Source organism: Canis lupus, chromosome 1 (genome assembly GCF_011100685.1).
Source record: "Canis lupus familiaris isolate Mischka breed German Shepherd chromosome 1, alternate assembly UU_Cfam_GSD_1.0, whole genome shotgun sequence".
Classification (NCBI taxonomy): Eukaryota; Metazoa; Chordata; class Mammalia; order Carnivora; family Canidae; genus Canis; species Canis lupus.
The window spans coordinates 103,778,759-103,798,910 of NC_049222.1; the positions used below are offsets into that span (position 1 = coordinate 103,778,759).

A 20,152-nucleotide genomic window follows, 5' to 3' on the forward strand; every position below is an offset into this window, starting at 1 on the left:
CTTCATGTTACTTTTATTTATGCCTTTGTGTGCACCTGAAACACTCTGTGAAAATCTTCTCTAAAGGAAGTTCAGTGTGGTGGGAAGAGTGCAGACCCTGGATTCAGAAAGACCAGGTGGAAAGGAAAGGAAAGGAAAGGAAAAAGGAAAGGAAAAAGGAAAGGAAAAAGGAAAGGAAAAAGGAAAGGAAAAAGGAAAGGTAAAAGGAAAGGAAAAAGGAAAGGAAAAAGGAAAGGAAAAAGTTCCAAGAACCCCCCCCCTGACTTCCAGTCCCGGTCCTTTAAATTCACAGGTCAGGCCCTTTATTTGCCCTTTAACGTCCCCCCGTTCCCTTCCCGTGCCACCGCCCCACTTCACCTTCCCTTCCTTCTCCCCCGTCCCCTTCCCTTCCCTTCCCCCTTCCCCTTCCCGTCCCTTCCCCCGTCTCCCCTTCCACCGTCCATTCCCCCCTTCCCCCCCCCCCCCCCCTCCACTCCCCTACCCCAGAAAGAAAGAAAGAAAGAAAGAAAGAAAGAAAGAGTTTTAAATCCCAGCCCCTGGGCAGCCCTGGTGGCTCAGGGGCTTATTTTTATTTTTATTTATTTTTTAATTTTTATTTATTTATGATAGTCACATAGAGAGAGAGAGAGGCAGAGACACAGGCAGAGGGAGAAGCAGGCTCCATGCACCGGGAGCGCGACGTGGGATTTGATCCTGGGTCTCCAGAATCACGCCCTGGGCCAAAGGCAGGCGCCAAACCGCTGCGCCACCCAGGGATCCCCCATAGAGACCCTTTATCAGGTAAAGGAAGCAATCTTGATTCCCAGTTTGTTCTTTGTTGTTGTTTTAATCATGAAAGAGTGTAGATTTTGTTAAGAGCCTTTAATGTGGGGATCCCTGGGTGGCTCAGAGGTTTAGCGCCTGCCTTTAGCCCAGGGTGTGACCCTGGAGACCCGGGATTGAGTCCCATGTCGGGCTCCCTGCATGGAGCCTGCTTCTTTCTCTGCCTGTGTCTCTGCCTCTCTCTCTCTCTCTCTCTCCCTCGTGAATAAATAAAATCTTAAAAAATAAATCCCAGCCCCACTGGCTACCCACTAGCAGCAGGACTCCTCCAGGCATTCCCTCCTCTGTATAAGCAAATGCAAAAACCCACACTGCCCCCTCCCCCCATTGCCATCAGAATTCAAAACACAGACTCCGCGTTTATTCAACAAGTTTACTGAGACCTCTTGGCCCTAAGCCCTGTAGAAACTGGAGATGAATCAAACCCAGTCTTCACCCTCAAGAAGCTCACAGCTTGGAAATAGGTAACTACAAAAATATCACAGCCAATAAGTGCTTTGAAACAGGGAGGGAAATAAGAAGGATGTAGTGTTTATAAATCCGGAGTCAAAATCTAACCGCAGAAAGAGGTAGGAGGGTTAACAGCCTCCCATTTGCAGAGATGAGCTTGGGACCATCTAGAAAGGCTCTTTCCACAGATGCAGCCACATCCCCACGGGTCTCTGGAGTTCACTGTAGGCTGGCCCACTGCAGGGAGGTGTAGACCACTTTACCATCAGGCTGAGGGGAACAGAGCAGCAGCGTCTTTCTGACGCTGGTCCCCAGGCGGCCAGCAGAAACCAGGTCCTGGAGTGGAATGGGGTCCCCAGGAGCCCAGCACTGAGCAATGTAGTGGGCGTGGAAACGAAGTGGGTCACCTGGGTAAAAGAGAGACATGTAGCAGTTCCCAGTGGTAGAAGGCTAGAAGACACTGGAATGTCTAAAGGTAGGAGACAGGAATCATTTTAGTAATCACTATGAATATTTCCAAATAGCTCTTCTTGTACCTAGCAGTTCCACTTTTTGGCATTTTTTACTTATAAGGATAGTGACACTAAAATATATCTATGAAGATGTTCACTCTGTTATCATTTACAACTGCTAAGAAATGGAAACAATCAAAACCACAGACTTGTTAAATTTGTGGTCTCTCCATAAGACGAAATATAATATAGCTGTTTAAATGCACTTGATCTTAGCCAAAAGGCTGAGAAGCGATTATAGCTGTTAAAATGAAAAGAATGTACCAACATGGAAAAATAAACAATACCCCGCGTGGGGAGGGGCAAGTGGGGCAAACTGCCACAGATGTATGGCATAATTGTATTCAAAAAACAAAACAATTAATTGAATATATCACTGTCGTGATGTAAGAACAAGGACCACAAAGTCAGTCAAAGCCATGTCATGTGAATATCCAAGAATTTTACTTTACTCTAACAGAGTAAAAGAAGAAAAGAATTTACAAAAGGATGGAGTGATAAATAGATGCGATAAAGGAGCTAACACAATTTTTCAGAAAAGGGCCAGACACTAAATATCCTCCATTTTGTGGGCCATGTTATAGGTACTCACCTCTGCACTGTAGCACAACAGGAGCCACAGACCGTAAGTCAACAAATGGACAGGGCTGCATTCTGGTAACTTTACCTTTAAAATCTGTTGGACTTCATTTGACCTGGGGCTGTGGTCTGCCCCTGAATTAGGTAAATCTGATCAAATAGAGTAGGAACCAGAGTGGGGTACCATACAGAAGATAAAGGGGTAGGTAATGTAAACCTACAAGAGCAAAGCGGTGAGATATCCCACATGAGAGGACTGTTAGCTGGATTTCCAGCCAGAACACAGCCAGGAGCCAGGCATCACTGTCTGGTGTGACACCTCTGCCGGCTCAGAAGGAAGCATCAAAACACTTGAGAAGGTACCCCAAAACTGTTCTAAAAGACTTAGTGTCTTTTAAGATTGGGAAGATTTACTGTTAGAAATATTTAAGGGATTCAGACCTTGAAGATTTTCATCTTCAGGGAATAAGGATTTTATATATATCTCATATATATCAAGTATGTATTGTTTTAGAAATATTGATGTAATAGAACAGGTCAGGGATGCCTGGATGGCTGAGTGGTTGAGCATCTGCCTTTGACTCAGGGCATGATCCCGGAGTCTGGGTCGAGTCCACATCGGGCTCCTTGCGAGGAGCCTGCTTCTCCCTCTGCCTATGTCTCTGCCTCTCTTTCTGTCTCTCATAAATAAATAAATAAAATCTTAAAAAAAAAAAAAACCCTAACAGGTCAGCCTTGTGGGCCAGTTTCAAATGTGTGATTAAGTTGTTGGTGTATTTAACCTTATTTCATTGTTATTTTATTACTTTTTAAAATTTTTTTTTTATTTATGAGAGAGAGAGAGAGAGAGCGCACACACGTGCATGAGCAGGGGGTAGAGGGAGAGGGAGAAGCAGACTCCCCACTGAGCAGGGAGCCTGCTGCAGGACTCAATCCCGGGACCCTGAGATCATGATGCAAGTTGAAGGCAGGTGCTTTACCAACTGAGCCACCCAGGTGCTCCAAATTTATTTTTTTAAGATTTTATTTATTCATGAGAGAGAGAGAGAGACAGAGACACAGATACAGGCAGAGGGAGAGAAGCAGGCTCCATGCAGGGAGCTTGACATGGGACTCGATCCCAGAACTCCGGGATCACGCCCTGGGCTGAAGGTGGTGCTAAACTGCTGAGCCACCCAGGCTGCCCAGGTGACCCAGATTTAACCTTATTTTAACCTGTAGTTTAACCTGTAGTAAGACTCTTAACCGTATTAGAACATGTAAACTTAAAACTCAGCCCATTTGCAATGTATTAGATCTGAGTTTTTGGCAAGTTCTATAACCAGAAAACCACACAACTTAAAAAGGAAAAGAAATACATTAAAACTTAAAATGCAGCTTCTAACGCTGAAAACCACATAAGGCCTTCTGTGAGTAGGATCACACAGGGACAAACAGTCCCTCAAAATCTGCTAGATTGATGGGGATCCCTGGGTGGCTCAGTGGTTTAGCGCCTTTGGCCCAGGGAGTGATCCTGGGGTCCTGGGATTGAGTCCCACATCGGGCTCCATGTGTGGAGCCTGCTTCTCCCTCTGCCTGTGTCTCTGTGTCTCTCATGAATTAAAACAAAACAAAACAAAACAAAACAAAAACCTGCTAGATTGGAAAGAAAGATTTGCAACCTGAACTGAAAGCTTAGAAACTAGATATTAGCCTTCATACGTTCAGTAAGCTGAATACTCATTTTCAAAACCAAAATCACCTTTTATGTACAGAAGTCACAAAAAACCAGCAGCAAAGTAAGGACAGTGGTTCTGTAGAGCACAGGGCAGGTACACTGTCTGTCCTAAGTCAGTCCCTCAGTTGAGTGTTTGGTCTGAGAAGAGATGAAGGTTCTCAGCTCGTGTGCAGAAGACACAGTCGGTCTCCAACCAACAGCTAAGATTTGACTATGTATCAGGTGTTTATATCCTTCTGCGTTCTCAGGGGGAACAAAAAAAGGTGATTTGCCTGCAGACTTACTTTTTTAACCTTTTAGTTACACAATAAAGGCATTCTTACTACAAATTCAAAAATGAACTAATACACTGAAAGTCTCCTTTACCTACACCCAATGCACATTCCTTCTCAGAGGTAACCACTGTACTTGGGCTGGAGTACGTTCTTTCAGGCCTTCTTCTGCTTGCTAGTTACTTTCCACTCCATACTTCACCATAAGTTCTCATATTCTTTCACTAGAGCCATACGGATTTTTTTTAAGATTTTAAGTAATCTCTTCACCCAATATGGGGCTGGAACCTACAACCTGAGGTCAAAAGTCGCATGCTCTACCGGAAGAGCCAGCCAGATGCCCCTAGAGCATAATTTTTAAGGCTACTCAAATAACACGTACATAACTGCATCACAACAGAAAACATAATGTGCTTTTTACTGTACCTGTTTCCGACAAGTGGTTCTTTTTCCCCCCCTTTGGTCATTTTTTCATAAATGTACATGGACCTACATTACTCTGACAACTAACACCAGTGTGTAACCACTAACCTATTAATAATCATTCTGGTTGCTTTCTAATATTTCACTACCGTAAGGAATCCTGCAGTGATGATTCCTTGTACGTTTTATGCACATATCTAAGAGTCTCTGAGTGAAACTTCTGGATCAAAGAAAGTGCTTAGATTTACTATACTGCCCTTCAAATGGTTCCCAAGTGTTCTTGTCCTTCCATGGGTTTCAGAGGCTGAGAAAAGACAAAAAGGTGGCAGGCTTGCGAAAAAAGGGGAGGGCTTTGAGGAAAAAGGAGGTCTCTTTCACAAGGAGAGGTCCCAACAAAACTCACCAGGATAGACCAGGAAGTCACCCCCGAACTTGCCAGCTGCACTGAGGAAGAAGCCTCGTTCCCACAGGTCTCTGTAGATGCTATAGCGAAGCTCATGGGCAGGACGGCCAGCATGCGGCCAGTCTTTGGACTGGACACGCCAATCCAGGGGCCTAGCCTTGATAGGTCGAGGCCTAGCAGTGGCCAGCTGGACCAGCAGAGCCGACCTGGGCAAAGGGGCCACTCCATTTGACGGCCCTGGCTGAGGAGAGGAGGAACCTGCGGGAGGTGAATGCAAGAGTCTGATGCATCCAAGGACAGGTCTTCCCATCCCCCAATGAGCCCCAGGCCCTAGATTCCCAGCCAGGATTCCCAAAAGATCTCCCTCTCCCCTGCTCCTGGTCCGTGGACTCCACTCCCACCCTCACCTGCTTCCTCCGGCTCTCCAGGAGCCTGGCTCGCACCGGCCTCACTCTCTGCGGCAGCCGGGTTCGCACTGGCCTCCTGGCTCTCGCTGGCCACCGATTCCTGCTCCAGCTTCTGTTTCTTCGCAGCCTGGCCCTCTGCAATCTTCTCTAGGAGTTCCTGACGACGAGTCTCACGGGCCTCCGCTGCCAGGGCGCTTTGCTCCTGGAAGCCCTGCTCTTGCTGGCGTTTGAAGGATGCCAGAGCCTGAGAAGTAAAGCGGCGGGAATCCCAGGATCCAAGTCTGCCCTGCCTTAGGAAGCCAGGAACCTTGGCTCCCTGGCTCCCTGACTCCTCCCTAACCCAAAGCCTGAACCTGGGGATCCCAGTCTCCAGAATCCAAGGCGCCCAGACCCCTCCCGCAGAGACCCGCAGTCTGGCTGTCCTGCCTCCACGTGCTGAGCGTTTGCACCGCCCCCACCCCGTCCGCCCCTTACCAGGCTGTGTTGGCGCGGATCCGGGCGCGGGGCGCTGACCAGGGTCACCGCGCCGATTTCGGCCAGAAGCCGCGCCTCTTCGGGCATCAGCAGCAGCGGGAGGCCCAGGCGCGAGTTCTGGCGGGGCCCGCGGGGCAGGGCGCCCACCGTGCGGCCCCCTACTCCCAGACGCTCCCGCAGTGCCTGCACCGCCTCGGCCCCCCATACCAGGGAGCGGCCGTTCGCCACCTCCACCACCAGCATCCTCCTGCGGGGGCCAGGGAGGCACAGCGGTCACCGACAGAGTGCTCCCACCGCGGAGGTGGGGGTGGGGGTGGGGGTGGGGTGGGGGGTGGGGTGCCTCAGCGACGCCCCGCCCCTGAGCCTGGGGGGTGGAGCCTCGCCGGGGCCGCGTTCGCCACCTGCCAATTTTCCACACCAGGCCCCGCCCCCTGCCGCCGGGCCCGCCCCCTGGGCCCCGGACCCCGCCCTCGGGCGATGCCACCAGGCCCCGGTGCCGCCGAGACGAGGCCCCGCCTCTCGCCGAGACGTTGGGGCCCAGCTCGGCCCTCCGGACCCTGCAGTCCGCGTCCCGGTCCTCTGCTCCCCTAGCGCGGGGCCACGCCCCCTTCCAGCGCCTCGGAACTCGGCCCCTCCCCTTTCCGAACCGACGAGGCGCGGCCTCAGGCCCTCCTCTCGCGGGGTGGGACCCCACAGCACAAGCCCCGCCCCTCCCGGGTCGGCCGAACTCGCAGCCCCGCCCCCTCCCGAAGGCCGGCGTTCGGGCTCCCTCGGCTCCCGTCGACCAGCAGCCGGGCCCCGCCCGCTCCGGCCGCAGGCGCTCCCGGCGGGAGAGTCCCCGCCCTAGTGAGCGAACCCGCAGCCGGAGGTCCCTCCCCCGGGGCACCCGCCGTCCGTTCGCTGCCCGGGCGGGCTCACCTCCTCGTGAGCGTTCCCCTCAGAATGCGGTACCGTCCTCCGATAGAACGAGTTAGTCGCCTCGTAAACACCCGCTCGCAGCCCCGGCGGAGCCGCCCCCTACGTAGCGCGCCACGCGCAGCTTCCTCCACCCCTCCCCATCCCGACCCCCTGCGTCAATCTCGTCACGCCGCCACCTCAGCCGAGCGGGAAGTCTGGGATCCGCCCCAGCGGCACCGTAGCCCCGCCTTCCCGCGAAGGGGAACAACCTGGCCCCGCCCCCGCGAAGCGAACCTCCCTCCGCCTCTACGGTTCTGCCTCTCGCGTGTGGGAGGCTAATTACCCTGGCCCCGCCCCCGCGGCTGACGGGTCAACGGGGGCCGCCCCTCGGGCTGGGCTCCTGTTGGCCCCGCCCCCTCCGAGCCCTGTCTGTGGCCCCGCCTCCTCAGGAAAAAACAGACTCCGCCTATCTCCTAATCTGAGCCACTGGTACCCAACCATCTCCGGAAAAAACCGACGCTATGACCCCGCCTACGTCCGCCCGCAGCTCTTGGCCCCGCCTACATCCGAACAGAGACTTCCGAAGTACACCGAAGCCTGTGGCCCCGCCTCCAAGCTGCCGCCGATTCTGCCCGAGGGAACCCGAAGCGGAGGCCCCGCCTCCTTCCTCCGAGGCCTCGCCTCTTTACGTGCTCTGGGCTCGGCTGCCGTGAGGTCCAGGTGCAGCGGCCGAGGGGTGCTCGCGGGCGCGCGGAGCAGGACGCTTCCCTGCCTGGCCCGCAGCCTGACGGAGCCGCGCACTGGCCCGGGACCGCGCGCGCCGGGCGAGGGAGGCGTGGCCGGATCCGGGGCGCCGGTGGGCCGGGACTGCTCCGCCGCCTTCTGCCCGGCGGGCAGCGCGGAGCCGGGCCCAGGTGGGCCGGAGCGGGGCGCCTCGGGGGCGAGGCGGGGGCGCTTGCGGACCGGCGGGCCGGCCCGGGCGGGTGTGGCGCCGAGAGCGCGGCGGAGCGCGGGGTGGCGTAACCGCCTGTGGCTCTGCCGGGAGGTCTGACTTGCGCCGGGGGGAACTGGGGCGCTGGGGTGGACCGTCCTCCGGGCTTCAGGTGGGAGAAGGGTCTGCAGCTCCGGAGGAGGTGGAGGCTGGAGGCTGAAACCTGGGTTATCGGAGAGGGAGGGTTGAGTCGCTGGGTCCTCGAAGGAGGAGGAGGAGGCCGGGAGATCTGGAATCCTGCGCTCTCCAAGGGAAGGGCCTGGGACAAGGGTTGTTGCTGGGTTCTCAGAGCGATATCTCAATCCCTGGGACCTCAGTGGGGGCGGGGGGAGTTGCTTTGATTTCTGGGATCGCAGAGAGAGGGCCTGAGAGGTCTGGGTTCCTGGTTCTCACAGGGGAAGAGGACTGGTGGCCCGGGTTCTCAGAAAAGCGGAGCTGGGGGGTAGATTTCTTTAACCTCGAAGGAGGAAGGTTCTAGAGGTACAGATTTCCGTGTTCTCAGAGGAGAGGAGCTGAGGGTAGGACTCCAGGACCCTCACAACTGGGAACTACGGGGGAGTGGGTTCCTGAACCCTCCAGGGGGGAGGGGCCTCACTAGGAACCTCTGCCCCTCCCCCAGACCATGTCGCCTGAAGAATGGACTTATCTAGTGGTGCTTCTCATCTCCATCCCCATCGGCTTCCTCTTTAAGAAAGCTGGTGAGTTAGGTTCCCTCCCTAGTGGAAACTGGGGGAGGGGGGGGGAACCCGGCAGGAGCTCCCTGGAAGGTTCCAGGCTTATGCTCTCCCTTCTCTTTGCAGGACCTGGGCTGAAGAGATGGGGGGCAGCAGCCGTGGGCCTGGGGCTCACCTTGTTCACCTGCGGCCCCCACACTTTGCATTCTCTGATCACCATCCTTGGGACCTGGGCCCTCATCCAGGCCCAGCCCTGGTGAGGATTTGGTGGGAGGAGGAGTGGGGAGGAGGTCTGTCCCTTTCTGCCTCTGTCTCTGGACATCTCTTGCTTATCTCTGAACTCACTGTGTCGTTTGGTCTGTTTCTCTTCCTCTCGTGCCTTTTCTTCTGGGTCTCATCCCTGTGCGATTGACCTGATCCTTAACATCCAGATCCTGTATTCAGGAGGAAGGGGCGTTTGTGTGCTGGCCCTGCCACCATTCGTGTTTGTATTATGTCTCTTTCTCCCTCCTTTTTTCTCGCCTCCTGCAGAAAAGATGGAGGCCCTGTGGGTTTTCACCCTAAAGCTTCTCCTGACCCCTTCTCATGCTCTTCTCTGGCATGGCACATTTCTGTGGGGCTGCGCCCCTTCTTCTACCACCCCCCATTTTTGGAGTGGTGGTGGGGGAGGTTCTGGAGCTAGACTCTGGGGGAGGCAGAGGCAAGGGCCCTGCACCAAACACAGCCTGCGGCCTTCCTCTGTCCCAGCTCCTGCCACGCCCTCGCCCTGGCCTGGACCTTCTCGTACCTGCTGTTCTTCCGTGCGCTCGGCCTGCTGGGCCTCCCCACCCCCACACCCTTCACCAATGCGGTTCAGCTGCTGCTCACACTCAAGGTCAGATGCCCCTCCAGCCCCTCTTTGTACCCTTGAACTCCCATTTTCACCTCCTCCTTCCCGACCTACTCCCGTGGGGAGCAGGGGAAGTGGGGTCTTACCTCCCCCGCACCCCAGGACGTGGGAAGGTACCTCCTTCATGCTCTGGGGCAGATCTTCACCTCTCAGCTATTCCCTGGGGTAGAGAAGTACACCCACACCCCCATCTATGTAATGTAACCGTAGGTGTTTGCCATTTGCCAGAGGTGAGCTAAGTGCTTTACCAACGTGTTCTCCAGGAGCATGTGTTGGTAGCAAACCATTTAGCAAGGTAGGAGAAACAGCTTTGGAGAGAAAGCACTTCTCTAAGGGCACAGAACCAGGACACCGATGTCTGGCTCTTTATCACCTGGGAGAATGAGTGAAAGCAGATTCCCAGGCCCCACCCCAGACTGAAAAGTCAGGATTTCCCATGTGCAAGGCTCCAGCAACATATCAGGGCACAGGAAAGTCACACAAGGTTGTGAACCCAGTGTCCTCAGCGTCCCAGGTTCTCGGGTGGCAAGGCAAGGACAGGCAGGAGTTGGTCAGCAAAGAGTTGGAGGGAGAGCCTTTCAGGATGTAGGACCAGGGTGTGGAAGGGAGCAGGCTGGGTTGCATCAACGGTGTGCCAGCCATAGCGAGTGTACATCGGGAGAAGGAAGGGGAATGGGCCCAAGGTGTGGGCTTTGGGCTTCTTATGGGGCCCAGGAGCCACTGGGAGTGGTCTTTTGGTTTGTTGCCAGAAGAGGTAATGGGACCAGGTTTATGTGTTTGGAAATATGCTCTGGATACTGACAGAATTGTCACAGAAAGGGCAAGAAGGGATGAGGATGGTCTCCTTGATCAAAGTCCTGCTGACTGGCAGTGGCAGCTTGATACAGTCAGAGCTCCAGCAGGAAATGCTGCATTTGGGACACTTTGAGGAGTTCTTCTTTACAGCAGTGGGGGCAGGATGTAGAAGAGCCAGAGGGGACAGTGAGGAATCCTGGACCAGCAGCTGGGGAGCCCAGGGCCGAGAAGAGGGCCAGGTAGTGCAACCTGAAGGGAAGACATTGTGCAGAGCCCTCCCTCCATCTTGACACGGTCCGTCCATCAGTGAAGGGGCACAGCCAGGCCCTGGGGATCTTACAAGGGAAGAAGAGCCCAGTGCTCAATCCTGCCTGCCCCCTCTCCACCCTGGGCTTTCTATGGGCCAAACCTGAGAGGAAGCTGGAAGCCCAGCTGAGGCCTGCTGCTGTAGGCTCAGCCTGAGGTCTGCAGAGAAGGGGGGGTGGGGGCGGGGGGGGGCAGGGAACCAGGGTGAACCCATTCAGCCTCAGCGGAGTGTAGGGGACAGACTCCGAGACCTGCGGGATCAGATCTGGGAAGTAAGGCAGGTTCCTGGTCTGAGCAGTTCAGGCTGCTGGTGGCCTTTGCTGAGGGGACTGGGAGGGGACCCGCTCTGTGGAGTGAGTAGCACAACGCTCCACTCTGGATGTGTCGAGTCTGAGGAACCTGGCAGGCATCCAAGTCCTAATGACAGGAGTCACCCTGAGTGGTTTTGGGGGCTGGAGGGAGGAACCCAGACTAAGGATACAGTTTGTGGAGGTCATGAGATCGTGGCTGGTATCAAGCCACAGAGGACAGAAGAACCTGGAAGGGGGAACAGAGAGATGGAAGGGCCCAGAAGGGAGTGCCCAAAGCCCTCAGCTAGCAGAAGCTGCTACCGGGCCACCTCTGATTCCAGAGGCCCAGAGCTGCCCCTGGAATAGAAGCTCGGCTCCTAGTGGCACGCTGGCCGCAGCACCCCTTGGCTGCTGAGAGGAGTGGGGGCGAGGAGGTCCTGTTGTCTGATGTGTCTGTACCCTACGTGTGCCCCCTGCTCCCAGCTGGTGAGCCTGGCCAGTGAAGTACAGGACCTGCACTTGGCCCAGAGGAAGGAAATGGCCTCAGGTTTCAGCAAGGGGCCCAGCCTGGGGCTCCTGCCTGACGTCCCCTCCCTGATGGAGACACTCAGCTACAGCTACTGCTACGTAGGAATCATGACAGGTGAGTGTGCCTGTGCCCCCATCCCGTCACCCTCTCGGCTCCATTCTGCACCCTGACTTTGGTGCCTGCCCTGTGTTCCTGCCTCCATCCCAGTGTCTGCTCCTCTAAAGGATGAGCATCTAGGCCTGGGTTTATGTCAAGCTTTCCCGCTGCTCCTCCAGAGTAGAGACAGACTGTTCTCCGCCTAAATGATTTCCTGTGGCTTCTTGGGAACAAATAGGAGATGAGGGAGAATGACCTATGGAAGCCTGAGGTTTCTGCCATGCAGGGAATAAATACATTCCACTCCCACGTTAGCCTCAGGAGGTAGTTTCCACTGACACTGACCTCCTAGGCGGTTTTCTGTTTGATGACTGCTGTCCTGATCTCTGATCCATGTGTTCGCCCACTTCAAACTGCATCCCATTCACTAGCTTTAAGTCTAGTTGCGGAGCCATGCAACCTTCACCACCACATCACTGTAGGACAGTTGTATCACCTTCCCAGGCCCCAGCTCCTGGAAACCACCGCAGACTTGCCCCTTTGGATCATTATGAATGGAATCCCACTCAATCTGGTCTTTTTTTGTGACATGTGACGTGGCCGCTTCTGTTCATCCCCACGGCCCCCTCCCCAGGCCAGGTCATGAGTGTATCTCCGGCTTGACAGCTCTTTCCTGTCTTCCTTTCCATCAGTGACCCCTGGCAGTCTCAGCCCTGCTCGAGGGATGAAGGGAAATGCTATTCCAGCACTTCCCAGCACTTCCTAGCCTACGCTGGTTTCCTAGCTCTCAGCACAGGACACCCCCCCCCCCGCCCCCATCCTTGGTGCCTGCAAGGCCAGCGACCTGGCCTCTGCGACCCTCTGGCTTCTTCTCCCACCTCTCTTCCTCTCCAGATGCACCACTCTACCTTCTCCCTCATGCAGAGCTCACTCCCATCCCACGGGGTCTGGCTTATGCATCCCCATCTTTCTCGGGGACTTGTCTCCATAGCCCTCCTTCTCTAGGTCTTTGTTCCTCACCATCTGGCTGCTCTGTCCTCTTTCTTTCTCTCTCAGTCCTGTGAACTCCCTCTCTCCAGTGTCTGTCTTTCTTTTAAGATTTTACTTATATTTTTAGTTTTTTTCCTTCCAAACTTTTATTTAAATTCAAGTTAGTTAACACATAGTGTCAGATTGGTTTCAGTGGTAGAATTCAGTGATTCAGCACTTACATGCAACGCTCAGTACTCATCCCAGCAAGTGCTCCCTTAATGCCAGGCACCCATCCTGCCCATCTCCCACCCACCTGCCTCTATCAGCCCTCAGGTGGTTCTCTATTGTTAAGAGTCTCTTATGGTCTGCTTCCCCCAACCCTTTTTAAGATTTTATTTATTCATTTGAGAGAGAGAGAGCACAAGTGGGGGGTGGGGGGCAGGAGAGGGAGATTGAAAAGCAGTTTCCAGCTGAGCAGAGAGCCTAACACAGGGCTTGATCCCAGGACCCTGAGATCATGACCTGAGCTGAAGGCTGACACTTCACCAACTGAGCCACCGAGGTGCACCGCTTCCATTTCCCGTGTTCATTTGTTTTGTCTCCTAAATTCCACACATGAGTGACAGCACGCGTGTTTGTCTTTCTCTGACTGACTTATTTCACTTAGCATAGTGCCCTCTGGTTCCCTCCACAGCTAGGATTTCAGTCTTTTTGATGGCTGAGTAATATTCCATTGTAGATACACATTGCACTTAAGATTGTGTTTTTAAGTAATCTCTATACCCAGCACCCAATGTGGGGCTGGAACTCATGACCCCCAAGATCAAGAGTCTGCTCACTCATTGATTTCTTGTCCTTTTTTCTCTGAGTGTCACTCCCCTTGTTCTGGGTTTCAGACCCCTCTCCCTCCTCCTCGCCCCTCCCCCCCCATCTCCCCAATCTCAGGCCTCTGGCCTCCTTCCTCCTGTTGGAGGTTTCATAACCCTCTCCCCGCAGCTCCCCAGTCTCAGGCCCCCCGGACGTCAGACACTAGCTGTGGCCACCCTCCCAGCCAGGGATGTCTGACCAGCCACCCTCCCTCCTCCCTCCTGCCACAGGCCCGTTCTTCCGCTACCGCACCTACCTGGATTGGCTGGAGCAGCCCTTCCCGGGAGCCGTGCCCAGCCTGCGGCCCCTCCTGCGCCGAGCCTGGCCGGCCCCCCTCTTCGGGCTGCTATTCCTGCTGTCCTCACACCTCTTCCCGCTGGAGGCCGTGCGCGAGGACGCCTTCTACGCCCGCCCGCTGCCCGCCCGCCTCTTCTACATGATTCCCGTCTTCTTCGCCTTCCGCATGCGCTTCTACGTGGCCTGGATTGCCGCTGAGTGCGGCTGCATTGCTGCCGGCTTCGGGGCCTACCCTGTGGCCGCCAAGGCCCGGGCCGGGGGCGGCCCCACCCTCCAATGCCCACCCCCCAGCAGGTCAGGCAGTGGGAGGGAGGCTTCCCAAGACCCGGCAGGCCCCATCACCACAGGCTGGTCATGCCCCTAGCAGGGAGGAGAGTGGGGAGCAAGGGAGCAGGTTCATCACCTGTTGTCAGAAGAGTGTCGCCCACCTACCCCTGTCCTAGGGAGCAATACTCCCCATACCTTCCACTGCCCCTTGTGCTACTGCTTGTCACCTCTTGGGATGGCGAACTGCTCTCTGTTGTTAGGAGAGGGAAGATGGTCTTTTAGCAACCATGCACTGCCCTTCTGTTGCCATGGAAGTGTTACCCTGGTAACTCGGTTGTTCCTGGTTACTCCAGATACCATCTTTGGGCTGTGATGGGGCCCCACCCTTTGTTGCTAGGGAAATGGTACCCTGGCAACTAGACTGCCCCTCTATGCCAGAGAAGCACTTCCCTAGTAACCGTGGCCTGCCCCTTCCAGCCACAAGACTTGCTTTTCATTGCTGTGTAAATAGCATCCCCTTTAAACCTCTCTCTGTGGCTAGAAGCCAGCACACACACACCCAACCATGGGCTGTACTAGCAGCCTGCACCTTCTAAGCAAATGGCATCCCTGACCATGCTGCCCTCTGCACAGAGGGGATGGCACTCCTAGCCACCGCAGGTCACTTTCCTACCGTTGCCAAGGACATACCCTGGTAACTATGGAGTGACCTTGTTGGCAATGCTGCAGCCCTCACCTCACCCCTTTCTTTAGTTGTTGGGTAGGTCACACTGCCAGTAACTAGGGGCATCTTGTTGCTAAGGAAGTGTTGCCCCTGTGTTGCTAGGGAAATGATGCTCCTAGCAACTGGGAATGGACTGCCCCACTGTTCCTAGCAAACATGGGTGGCCTTCTACCTGGGGCTGAGGCTGGGCAAAGCAGCCTGTCTATGTAAATTATGAATTCCTCCTTGCCCGGATTGGGGCATCCCCTAGTAGTCACAGACAGCCATTCCATTAAGGGGGAAGTAGCACCCCCAAACGAATTTCAGCCACTGCCCTGGTAACCACGAGTGGACCTCCAGTTACTAGAGAGAGTGTCTCCCAGAAAATGTCAAGCAGAAACTGAAGGCTTTTCTAAATCTACTGAGCCCCACTTTTAATAGATGGCTCCCATCCCATTATCAGAAACTACCAACGGCTCAGATGGGTGCAGAATGTTCACCACTGTTGGGGATGTTGACACCAGGGATCCAGGAACCACCGTGTTGCTGGAGATGACACTTCTTAAGTCATCATAGGACCAATAACCAGGAAAGGCCCTTTCTGGAAGCATTTCTAAACATCCCAGGCCTTTTTGCTAAGGAATGCCCTTTTTCTAGCAACAGAGACTGTCCTGGTGTCACATGGGTCAGAACATCTCCCTAGCAACCACAGACCACCTCATTGTTAGGAATGCTACTTCCCTAGCAACCACAGTATCTTCCCCACTTAGAAGGGACCATACTTGGAAGCTTCTCGGAATATAGTGAGCTTGGTTGCTAAGGAATGGCCTTTCCCTAGCATCAGAGACCAGTGAAGGATCAGGTTGCTAAGGACTCATAGCTTAGCAACTGTAGCTCTTCCAGGCTCTTCCTTGCTGTTGCAGCCCTGTTACCAAGAGGAGGACCCCATTGTCAGTGAACTGTGCCCCTCACCTCCACTAGTCTTAGTCCCGGAAAAGCCCCCCCGCCCCAACCCTGTTGCCCTAGCAAATGTGACAGCCAGAGCTATTGCCTGGCCGTGATCCCCTCCTGAGTGTCTGGGGCTAGGACAGTAGCCAGCGTCGGGAGGGGGCCTGGCTGAGCTGCATGTCTGTCCCCCACCCTCATCCTCCACCCCCCACCCCCCACCCCCAGTCCGGAGAAGGCGGCTTCCCTGGAGTACGACTATGAGACCATCCGCAACATCGACTGCTATGGCACTGACTTCTGCGTGCGGGTGCGGGATGGCATGCGGTACTGGAACATGACAGTGCAGTGGTGGCTGGCACAGTATATCTACAAGAGCGCACCTGCCCGCTCCTATGTTCTCAGGTGAGCCCGCCCGCCTTGGGAAAACTCGGAACTACATCTTCCGGCAGCACTTGGGGCTGCCTGCCGGCTCCGCGGTCGGGCCTCCTCCCAATAGAGTCACGGGAGTTGTAGTTTCTGGAGGCTGTTGCCCTGCCATTGATTCGCATTCCTCTGGGAGGTAAATCATTCCCCCTCTCTGGGCCTCAGTTTCTACTTCCGTCCTGTCAACCTCATTCGACAGAAGCAATGTACTGAATCCTATGGACTCTGGTCAGACTTTCTGGAATCTTGGCCCTACCAACTACAGAGAAACCTTAATGAATGAGCTGACCTGTGTCCTCAACTCCTGAATGGGGGTCATGATGTTACCTGCTTCATAGTTTGATGTGAGGATGAAGGGAGATAAAGTGTGAAATGTAGTCACTGTGGGGCCCGCCAGGTGGGTGTGACCATACATTAGATTTTTTCCATCATTCATCTTATATTTCTTGAGTGAAAACTTTGTGCCAGATACTGCTATGTTTACAACCTTATGATGTAGAACTGAGGCTCAGAGGGTTAGGTAACCTGCCTAGTGTTACTCAGCTTTCCCAGAACCAGCAGATGAGGTCAGGACGCAGCTGACAGAGTCTTGTAATGAAGCCAGACTTACTGGGTGCTGGGGTCGGGGTCTGGCACCAACTGGATGTGGGAATAAGAAAGTGCAGAGATGACACAGCACACCAGGTGGTGGCTGGGGGAACGAAGGGCACAGAAGGGCCCTTCCCGAGATGGGGAGACTGGGCAGGAGGCAGTTTCAGGACTGGGTCAGATGAGGGAGCAAAATGGCTCTAGTGTCACTTAACCCAGGGTGACAGTTGCGTTCAGCTGAGGTTACCGGATACGCTGTTAGTTACGTGACTGGCACATAAGGAGGTCGGTGTGAGAAGCAGACACTCCGGTATCATCAGGTAGAGGCAATATGGAAGGCTCTGGAGCCGAGCACCAGGTCAAAGTCCAGGGGGCTCCAGACATTAGACATTCTCAATGGGTGGGGGAGGGAGAGTTTGTGCCACACTCCTTGGCGGGGCGGGGAGCGGGCATTCATCAACAGCTAGAAACGTTGTCATAACCGGGAGGTGCTACTGGCATCCAGTGCTTAGAGGCAGAGATGCTCCTCAACATCCTGGGAAGCACAGAATGGCCCCCACCATAACACAGAATGACCTGGCTCCAAATGTCGTAGTGCTGAAATTGAGAAACCCTGGTGTGGACTAGGGACGAGGAGGAGCCGGCAAAGACCCACCCCATGAGATGGAGGCCAGTCAGGAAAGTGTTCCTTCCCAGATGGGAGCCAAGTGAACCGAGTGTTTCAAGGAGGGAGGGGTTACTTGTGTCTGGTGACTTGTGTCAGGAGCTTCAGCACGGGGTTGGAGGGGAGGAGAAAGTCCCCGGCAGCCTTGATGCAGCCTTGACAGGGGCAGTTTGGTGGGTGGAAGCAAAAGCAGTTGGAGTGGGTTCCAGGGAGAACAGAAACGGGGAAGGGTTGAGGGGAGCGTGGACTGGTCCTTGGAGAGTGTTCACTGCCAGACAGGGCGAGCAGAGGAGGATCCATGCCTAGTGTTGCCGTGTACCTGTGTGGGGTCCTAGGTCCCCAGGCGCCATCCGTGTGCATCCTGCTGCCCTGCTTCCCCCTGTTGGGGACCATCATTGCAAAGCTCCTGACCCAGAGAATTTTTCCTCCACTATAGGTGGAAAAGAAAGAAAACCGTTTTGTTAATGAGCTAGCATTAAGCCAGGCTGTGATGCATGTCGTCGCTTGTAACCCGCTAGGGAGATTACCAACACGGAAAGCTCACCTTCTTGTAGACCCACCTGTCACAGCCCACTGCGCAGCACGTGCTTGAGAGACACGATGGTAACTTGCCCTCCGGCAGGGACTCAGCAGCTCCGTTTGCCACCCATTCCTTCATGTTCTTCCTCAGTTGGGCTGGTGACCGGGGGCAGCCACTGGTGCTGCTCAATAGGAAGACTGGAACGTGTGCCTATGACGAGCAGGTGGCAGCGTGGTGCCAGGTGCTGGGATGGGCCCCCACAGTGGTGGGGAGACAGGGACCCTGTAGATCTCGCAGAGGTGGCACCACCTCCCTCCAGAAAAACATTCATGGATTGCGATGTTTTCATCTACACCCAAAGGACAGAGGAAAGAGTCTCAAACACTAGGTTTTCCAGGGAAGTAGCCAAGAAGAGTGAGAGAGAGAAAGGTCTCCCCTTTCGATAGCAAGGAAAATTCAGCCTTTTTATGGACTCTGTGTGCCCCCCAAGAATGAGAGGGCAGCATCATTGTGTCACCAGGTGTCATCAGCACCCTGATAAGCCAGAGGGAAAAGTTGATGCCACAGACCAGGAAGAGCTCCATCCCCACCCCAGGCCGTGGTCCATGGCAGAGCCTGCTGTGACTTCTGTGTCTTCCATGCGCGTGCCTGAGTTTGTGGGTCTTCTATGGAAAACACGTTTGGGTCATAGAAAGAGGAGACCATGGCTGGAGATTTCTGAGTCCTCATGAATCAGGAATTATACTGATCCCAAAAGGAAGTGGCTGGAGGCTCAGGTTCTTGGGTCTTAAGGACAGATATGATAAGAGGGAGTTAACCAGATTCCTGAAGAGTAGTGACTCCTGGGTCTGAGGGAGGAGGGGGCTGAGGGGCCTGAACTCCTGGGTCTGAGGGAGGAGGGGGCTGAGGGGCCTGAACTCCTGGGTCTGAGGGAGGAGCGGGCTGGGACTCTGGACTCCTGGGTCTGAGGGAGGAGGGGGCCGAGGGGCCTGAACTCCTGGGTCTGAGGGAGGAGGGGTGGGGCCTGGACTCATGGGTCTGAGGAGGAAGGGGCTGGGGCCTGGACTCCTGGGTCTGAGAGAAGAGGGGGCTGGGGGGCCTGGACTCCTGGGTCTGAGGGAGGAGGGGCTAGGGGGCCTGGCTCCCGGGTCCTGAATCTCGGCCTCTCCCCCAAGGAGCGCCTGGACCATGTTGCTGAGCGCCTACTGGCACGGCCTGCACCCTGGCTACTACCTAAGCTTCCTGACCATCCCGCTGTGCCTGTCGGCTGAGGGCTGCCTGGAGTCAGCCCTGCGGGGGCGGCTCAGCCCCGGGGGCCAGAAGGCCTGGGACTGGGTGCACTGGTTCCTGAAGATGCGCGCCTACGATTACATGTGCATGGGCTTTGTGCTGCTGTCCCTGGGAGACACCCTCCGGTACTGGGCCTCTGTCTACTTCTGTGTCCACATCGTGGCTGTGGCCGCCCTGCTGCTGGGGCTGGCCCTGGGTGGGGGCAGCCCCGGCCGCAGGAAGACGTCACCCCAGGCCGCCAGCCTCGCCCCAGAAAAACTCCGGGAGGAGTAGGCCACCGCCGTGACACTCCTTTGCCCGCCACTGCAGCCACTAAGCTTCTGCCTGGGAATTCCATGAACCAGGCTGCTGTCTCCTTTCCCAGAAAGAGCCCCTGATTGGGCTGGGGCCTGGAGAGGATTCCCTCAGCTCTGCACCCCACCCTCCCCCAGCAAGGCAGGGCTGCTCTCCCTGCTCCCCTGCCCTGACCCGAGGGCTCAGGAAGCTCAGACTTCCCTTCTGGAAAGTTCAGGTGTTGTCTAGAAGAATCTCCCTTGGTCCCTGCCCCAGCTGCCAGGTCTTCAGAGCGAGCTACCCACTCCCCAGCCCCCCAACAGGGCCACGGGGATTCTCGGGCAAATTCCCTGTTTCTGGCTCCATGGTGTGGGGCCGGGAGCCTCAGGGCAGGCCCTGGGAGTGGGAACCTCTCTCGTGGGCTTTCCCCCTTTCATCAAGCAGTGTTTCAGGCCGGGAAGGGAACATTTCACAACGGGTAAACTGAGGCAGCTAGGAGCTGCAGCTTCCATCTGAGCCACCTCAGGGTCCCAGTGCTTATGTCACCCTCTTGTCATTTTCTGGCCTAAGGTAGGGTCAGACTATGTGAACCTCCCCCAATAAAATGTTCCAAGAGGTCTGTATGTGTGTCTATGAGTGACCACCAGGTGTGGGGCTCACACAGCCGCTGCAGGATGGGCGCTGCAGGATGGGCTCGAGCCAGGCTCCCTGGTGTCACACTGGCATCTGGGGGTTTCGGTTCCCAGAAGACCTTTCGAGCAGCCGCCCTGTTGGTTGATGACAAGTGCTTCGGATTCCCCTCCCTGAGCCACCT

The 20,152-nt window shown here is 55.4% G+C and overlaps 2 protein-coding genes and 1 pseudogene across 6 annotated transcripts; 1 reads left to right on the plus strand and 2 right to left on the minus strand.

The window, feature by feature from the left end:
- Nucleotides 1–1,181: 1,181 nt before the first annotated feature.
- Nucleotides 1,182–7,157, minus strand: TSEN34 (tRNA splicing endonuclease subunit 34). The gene is made up of 5 exons (XM_038527849.1): nucleotides 6,978–7,157; nucleotides 6,060–6,306; nucleotides 5,586–5,829; nucleotides 5,179–5,436; nucleotides 1,182–1,679 (listed from the first exon to the last, which is right to left on the minus strand). The coding sequence occupies exons 2-5, from the start codon at nucleotides 6,300–6,302 to the stop codon at nucleotides 1,492–1,494; spliced, it is 933 nt and encodes a 310-aa protein (XP_038383777.1). The 5' UTR covers nucleotides 6,303–6,306; nucleotides 6,978–7,157; the 3' UTR covers nucleotides 1,182–1,491.
- On the minus strand, nucleotides 1,877–2,020 carry LOC119869930 (annotated as a pseudogene).
- Nucleotides 7,158–7,432: 275 nt separating the features above from the next.
- Nucleotides 7,433–19,957, plus strand: MBOAT7 (membrane bound O-acyltransferase domain containing 7). Of its 5 annotated transcripts, none has more exons than XM_038527825.1 (8): nucleotides 7,433–7,676; nucleotides 8,567–8,645; nucleotides 8,748–8,877; nucleotides 9,369–9,495; nucleotides 11,385–11,544; nucleotides 13,596–13,956; nucleotides 15,806–15,982; nucleotides 18,951–19,957. In XM_038527825.1, exons 2-8 carry the CDS (start codon nucleotides 8,570–8,572, stop codon nucleotides 19,336–19,338), a joined length of 1,419 nt encoding a protein of 472 aa, XP_038383753.1. In that variant the 5' UTR covers nucleotides 7,433–7,676; nucleotides 8,567–8,569; the 3' UTR covers nucleotides 19,339–19,957. The 5 variants fall into 5 exon arrangements, with proteins under 5 accessions (XP_038383753.1, XP_038383750.1, XP_038383751.1 ...); XM_038527822.1 differs by having other exon boundaries at nucleotides 7,664–7,870; XM_038527823.1 differs by lacking the exon at nucleotides 7,433–7,676 and adding an exon at nucleotides 7,930–8,001.
- Nucleotides 19,958–20,152: the final 195 nt, after the last annotated feature.

Coding starts and splice junctions, on each gene's coding strand:
- TSEN34 (XM_038527849.1), bottom strand. CDS start 6,302: ATGCTGGTGGTGGAGGTGGCGAACGGCCGCTCCCTGGTATGGGGGGCC. Junction 5,437..5,585: donor TGGAGAGCCGGAGGAAGCAG/GTGAGGGTGGGA, acceptor CACCTCCCGCAG/GTTCCTCCTCTCCTCAGCCA. Junction 1,680..5,178: donor TGACTTCCTGGTCTATCCTG/GTGAGTTTTGTT, acceptor TCTTTTACCCAG/GTGACCCACTTCGTTTCCAC.
- MBOAT7 (XM_038527825.1), top strand. CDS start 8,570: ATGTCGCCTGAAGAATGGACTTATCTAGTGGTGCTTCTCATCTCCATC. Junction 9,496..11,384: donor AGCTGCTGCTCACACTCAAG/GTCAGATGCCCC, acceptor CCCTGCTCCCAG/CTGGTGAGCCTGGCCAGTGA. Junction 11,545..13,595: donor CTACGTAGGAATCATGACAG/GTGAGTGTGCCT, acceptor CTCCTGCCACAG/GCCCGTTCTTCCGCTACCGC.